The sequence below is a fragment of the Gossypium hirsutum genome, chromosome A07, assembly GCF_007990345.1.
Source record: "Gossypium hirsutum isolate 1008001.06 chromosome A07, Gossypium_hirsutum_v2.1, whole genome shotgun sequence".
In the NCBI taxonomy this organism is placed as follows: domain Eukaryota; kingdom Viridiplantae; phylum Streptophyta; class Magnoliopsida; order Malvales; family Malvaceae; genus Gossypium; species Gossypium hirsutum.
The window spans coordinates 6,128,928-6,134,118 of record NC_053430.1 but is presented as its reverse complement, the minus strand read 5'-3'; the positions used below and the strand labels follow the sequence as shown (position 1 = coordinate 6,134,118).

Below are 5,191 nucleotides of genomic sequence, written 5' to 3'. Positions count from 1 at the left end.
TTTTGAACAAATTTAAACTTTTTTTATTGTGAAATAAACTAAGCAAAACAACACTACCAACCACCATCCTCGTTGAACGCCTACTCCAACTATGCATGCACAAATTCAGTGTTAAAAGATTTACAGTTTCAACACTTCCAAATGCAAAAAGCAACTAATGGCTTCCAATTCAACTGCCCAACTAGTCCTTCCAACAAAACAGACTTCATAATAGTATAGCCAGTTCAATCAAAAGGAGAAGAAAAAGAAAAAAGAGGGTACAAAACAACATATCTAGAGTGGCTTATGTGGCTTACACAACTGGAATCGGATCGGTCAATGACTCGGAAGTGCCACTGCTACCATTGAGAACCGTGACATTTCCATCAGAGTCAACATCTACAATTACTGAATCACCTTCCTTGATTTCCCTTGCAAGCATCTTCTCAGCCATGCTGTCTTCCAGAAGTCTCATTATGGCTCTTCTTAAAGGCCTTGCTCCGTAACTTGGGTTGTACCCTTCTTCCACCACCCTTTCTCTAAACCTTTCGGTCACTTGGAGCTCAATTTCTTTGCTTTTAAGCCTGTCAAACACTTCTTTGAGCATTATATCGGCAATTTCCTTCACTTCTAACTTGGTGAGTTGCCTGAAAACAATCATCTCGTCCAATCTGTTCAAAAATTCCGGCCTGAAATATTGCTTCAGTTCTTCTGTCACCAGGCTCTTTATTCTATTGTAACTACTGTCTTTCTCATCATAATCGAGATCAAATCCAATTCGCCGTCCACCCTTTTCGATCACACTGCTTCCGACGTTTGATGTCATTATCAGGAGTGTATTCTTGAAATCGACAGTTCTTCCTTTACTATCTGTGAGCCTTCCGTCCTCGAGGATCTGAAGCATCATGTTGAAAACATCAGGATGGGCTTTCTCAATCTCATCGAAAAGTACTACGGTGTATGGTCGCCTCCTAACAGCCTCAGTTAGCTGACCACCCTCAGTGTACCCAACATACCCAGGGGGTGAACCGATCAGCTTGGACACTGTGTGCCTTTCCATGAACTCACTCATATCAAGTCGGATCATGGCTTCTTCAGAGCCAAAGTAGTAAGCAGCTAGTGCCTTTGCTAGTTCCGATTTTCCTACACCAGTTGGTCCAGAGAAGATAAAGCTGGCAATTGGCCGGTTGGGGTTCTTGAGACCAACACGAGCACGTCGAATAGCACGGCTAATGGCTTTGACAGCTTCATCCTGACCAATGACTCGCTTATGAAGGGTCTCTTCCATTTTAAGTAGGCGATCAGATTCATCAGTTGATACTTTCTCGACAGGAATACCAGTCCATGAAGAGACTATATGCTGAATGTCGACTTCAGTCACTACAGGCCCTCCATCCCCTGCCTCCGCCTCTGCCTTATTCATCTCCTTGTCTTTCTCTTGGATTGCAGTGATCTGAGCCCTGAGTTCAATTTCCCGATCACGTAATTCCCCAGCCTGTTTATGCCAAACCCACAACATAAAAAAGCAAGAGTTAGGACCTGGGGGAGGACCATTGATCCACCCTCCGAAAGAAATCAGCAAAAAAGGCCCCAAGAAACTCGAAATAATTCTGTACCTTCTCAAAGTCCTGGCTGCGAACTGCTTCGTTCTTCGACTTTGTGATCTGCCGGAGCTCTTTCTCAAGCTCTCTAGCTTCCTCAGGGAGCTGTATCAACAATGTCATGAAAATGAACTTGAGAAAGAAAAGCATGCAAGAGTCACTTCATGACTAGGTTATTATACAAGCATACCTGTGCATGACGAAGGCGAACACGAGATCCAGCTTCATCAATCAAGTCAATTGCTTTATCAGGCAGAAAACGATCACTGAAGCATACAGAAACCGAAATGAGAAACAAAAAGGGAACTCCAGATTCAATGACTATAAAGGAACTCCATGAAATAAGATGACCGTGTACCTGATGTACTGGTATGAAAGCTGTGCGGCAGAGATTAAGGCCTCATCTGTGTAACGAAGCTTGTGGTGAATCTCGTAACGCTCTCGTAAACCTTTCAAAATCTGTATAGTTTCATCAACAGATGGTTCGGGCACTTTAACTGGCTGGAAACGCCTTTCCAAAGCTGGGTCTTTCTCAATATGCTTTCGGTATTCATCAAGTGTGGTAGCTCCAATACACTACATCAATTCAAGTAAAAGTGTAAACGATACTATAATTTCAACAGTAGTAGAAATTCGACATGCATTTCTTACACCTAACTAGAAAATTCCAATAAACAGCAAAAGCAGACCGCACATAACTCAAATTAGAAGCCGGATATAAAAATTAACTAGTCTCTAAACGATTATAGTATTTAGTGAAACCGTCAATAGAAGTCTTAAGAGTGTCGATAGCAGTGTACCTGCAATTCACCTCTTGCAAGAGCAGGCTTCAAGATATTGGCAGCATCAATCGCACCTTCAGCTGCTCCAGCTCCAATCAAAGTGTGCACCTCATCAATAAACAATATTATCTCATCACTTTGCTTGATTTCCTCCATTAGCTTCTTCAACCTCTCCTCAAACTCACCACGATATTTTGTTCCGGCAACAAGAAGACCCATATCAAGAGTTATAACCTGATAAGAAAACCATAACAAATGCGTTGTTCTAATTGTTGTAAGATCAAGGAAATTCTAATCCGGAACATGCATTAAGAAAATTCAAAGTCAATTCCTTCAACCCTTTTGCTAAAATAGAATGTTTTTAGTAGTAAAAAGAACATGTATATGCACCTTCTTGCCCTCAATAGTATCAGGAACATCACCAGTAGCAATTCGCTGGGCAAGGCCTTCTGCTATAGCAGTTTTTCCAACACCAGGTTCTCCAATAAGACACGGGTTGTTTTTGGTTCGTCTACCCAATATTTGGACAACTCGTTCGATTTGATCTTGCCTTCCAACAACAGGATCCAATTTACCCTAAAAATAGAAAATACTTTTTTAAAAACAAGCAAATATGAATACCAAAATGATAAAAAATGACAAATAAATAAAACCAATTACCTCTTCAGCTAACTTAGTCAAATTGGTTCCATATTCCTCAAGTGTTGGCATCTTTGTGTTACCAGTTGATCCACCGGTAACCACACTAACTTCGTTGCCCTCACCAACCATACGAATAACCTAGCCAATCAAATAGTAAAAATTTAACCCCCGTTAATTTTTAAAATATAAATAAAAAATTTTAAACAAGATAAAGTCAATAAAGGCATTTCTTGCCTGTGTGCGGATATTGCTCGGGTCAGCACCCAAATTCTCAAGAACACGTGCTGCTACACCTTCACCTTCACGAAGCAACCCCAGAAGCAGATGCTCTGATCCAATGTAATTATGGCCTGAAATGTTATAAAAATAAGCTTATATACCAGTTAATCAAAGTAAATTCAACAAGTAATTTAAAAGCTGCTATAAATTATCTATAAAGATACCAAGTTGGCGAGCTTCTTCTAACGAGAGTTCCAAAACACGTTTAGCACGAGGTGTAAATGGAATTTCCACAGCAACAAAACCACTTCCCCTTCCAATTATCTTCTCCACTTCAACTCGCGCATCTTTAAGATTGATTCCCATGGATTTAAGAACTTTTGCAGCAATGCCAGTACCTTCACCAATAAGACCCAACAAAATTTGCTCTGTACCGACAAAGTTATGGCCAAGTCGCCTAGCTTCCTCTTGAGCAAGCATGATTACTTTAATTGCTTTTTCAGTAAAGCGTTCAAACATGGCTTTAGGCACACACCTACTTCCCCTTCCACGTCGAGACGAGATTGAAATCGCAACCTTGGAATGGAAATCTTGGTCAACTCTAACCATATTATCCAAAGAAGTTGAGCCCCGCAACCCAGAGAAACTATTTATCCTCAATCCAGGTGTTCGTAAACTAGACATCATTTTGACAGACCTTTTCGATTTCCCAGTGGATCGACCATGACTTCGACTCGTAACTAGAGAAGGAACAATAGTCGACTGCGCCAGAACTTTAGCCATCACTCCTAAACTATCTGCGATAAGACAAAGACTAATTAAATTAAATAACCCCCAAACAAACAAAACAACACTTGCATTCTTCAAAAATATTGCAAATCATTAACCAACAATAAGAGATTGGGAAGAACAGTCACAAATAAATGAAGGTTCACATATATAATCTCAAAATCAACTAAAAATGGAAACAAATTACCAAGAAAAGGGATAATTAACAGTTCTTACACCACTGAGTTAAGCACTTCTAGCAAATCATAAATTCATCAACCCAAAACAATATATCCAGAGCTAATCCATTAGCAATCATTACTATTATCATAACCCATAGAAGGAACTTATACAAAATGTCAACAGGTGGGCTACTCACCTTATCCATTACCAATCACCAAGTCTTTTTGGGTTTTACAATAAAGAAACCAAGAAAGAGAATCAATTAAAACCCAAACCAACCAAAACCCTAAAATCAAAATTTTCTTTATTCAAACAAAAAAACCCACGAAACTAAAACCAAAATCCAAACCATCAAAGCATAAGAAAAGCATCAAAAATTAAACCTCAAGAAAGTTCCATAACTCACCGAAAAGAAAGAGGGTGAAATTGAATAGAGAGTGAAATGGACAGTAAAATATACTAAAAAGGGGTCTTTTCTTTTGGGAATTGCAGAGAGAAGAGACCCTTTTTTTACCCTTTTTTTGTTCTTTTAAACTGATAGTAGGAATGGTCGGCCGAAGAGCAAATAAAGAGGATAGATGTGGTTTATATTAACACGCTCTCTCTCTCTCTCTTTGATAATTCTCTACGTCGACAATCTATCATCTTCTATCGACTTCTCGGCCATTTGATTTACACTTGTTTAGATTTTTGTGGTTTAAGATGATATTTTTACTAGATTGTCGATTTTCTGTTTAATCAATTCAATTATAAATTTACTTATATATAAATAAATAAATTTAATTTTTTTATAAAAATCATAAAAGAAATTTAATAAATACAAGTAAATTATGAAATAGTATTCGATGCATTACTCCCAAGAATTTTTAAACTCCACCAGATGAGAAAATATAATAAAATATTTTTAAAAAAATACATGACTGTTTTTGAAGAACACTTCTAAAATAAATAAAAAAATGTACACTACCGTTATATCAAATGCTAACCAAATTATAATAAAAACATAATCATTCAATT

General features: G+C 38.2%; 1 protein-coding gene across 1 annotated transcript; it reads right to left on the bottom strand.

Annotated features, from left to right (window-relative positions):
• On the bottom strand, positions 1-4,761 carry LOC121232024 (chaperone protein ClpC1, chloroplastic). Its single transcript, XM_041117355.1, has 10 exons — positions 4,581-4,761; positions 3,448-4,020; positions 3,239-3,354; positions 3,023-3,142; positions 2,753-2,938; positions 2,381-2,596; positions 1,939-2,156; positions 1,771-1,846; positions 1,596-1,685; positions 1-1,474 (listed from the first exon to the last, which is right to left on the bottom strand). The coding sequence occupies exons 2-10, from the start codon at positions 4,004-4,006 to the stop codon at positions 293-295; spliced, it is 2,763 nt and encodes a 920-aa protein (XP_040973289.1). The 5' UTR covers positions 4,007-4,020; positions 4,581-4,761; the 3' UTR covers positions 1-292.
• Positions 4,762-5,191: the final 430 nt, after the last annotated feature.

Coding starts and splice junctions, on each gene's coding strand:
- LOC121232024 (XM_041117355.1), bottom strand. CDS start 4,006: ATGGCTAAAGTTCTGGCGCAGTCGACTATTGTTCCTTCTCTAGTTACG. Junction 3,143..3,238: donor CGAGCAATATCCGCACACAG/GCAAGAAATGCC, acceptor TTGATTGGCTAG/GTTATTCGTATGGTTGGTGA. Junction 1,475..1,595: donor GCAGCCAGGACTTTGAGAAG/GTACAGAATTAT, acceptor TGGCATAAACAG/GCTGGGGAATTACGTGATCG.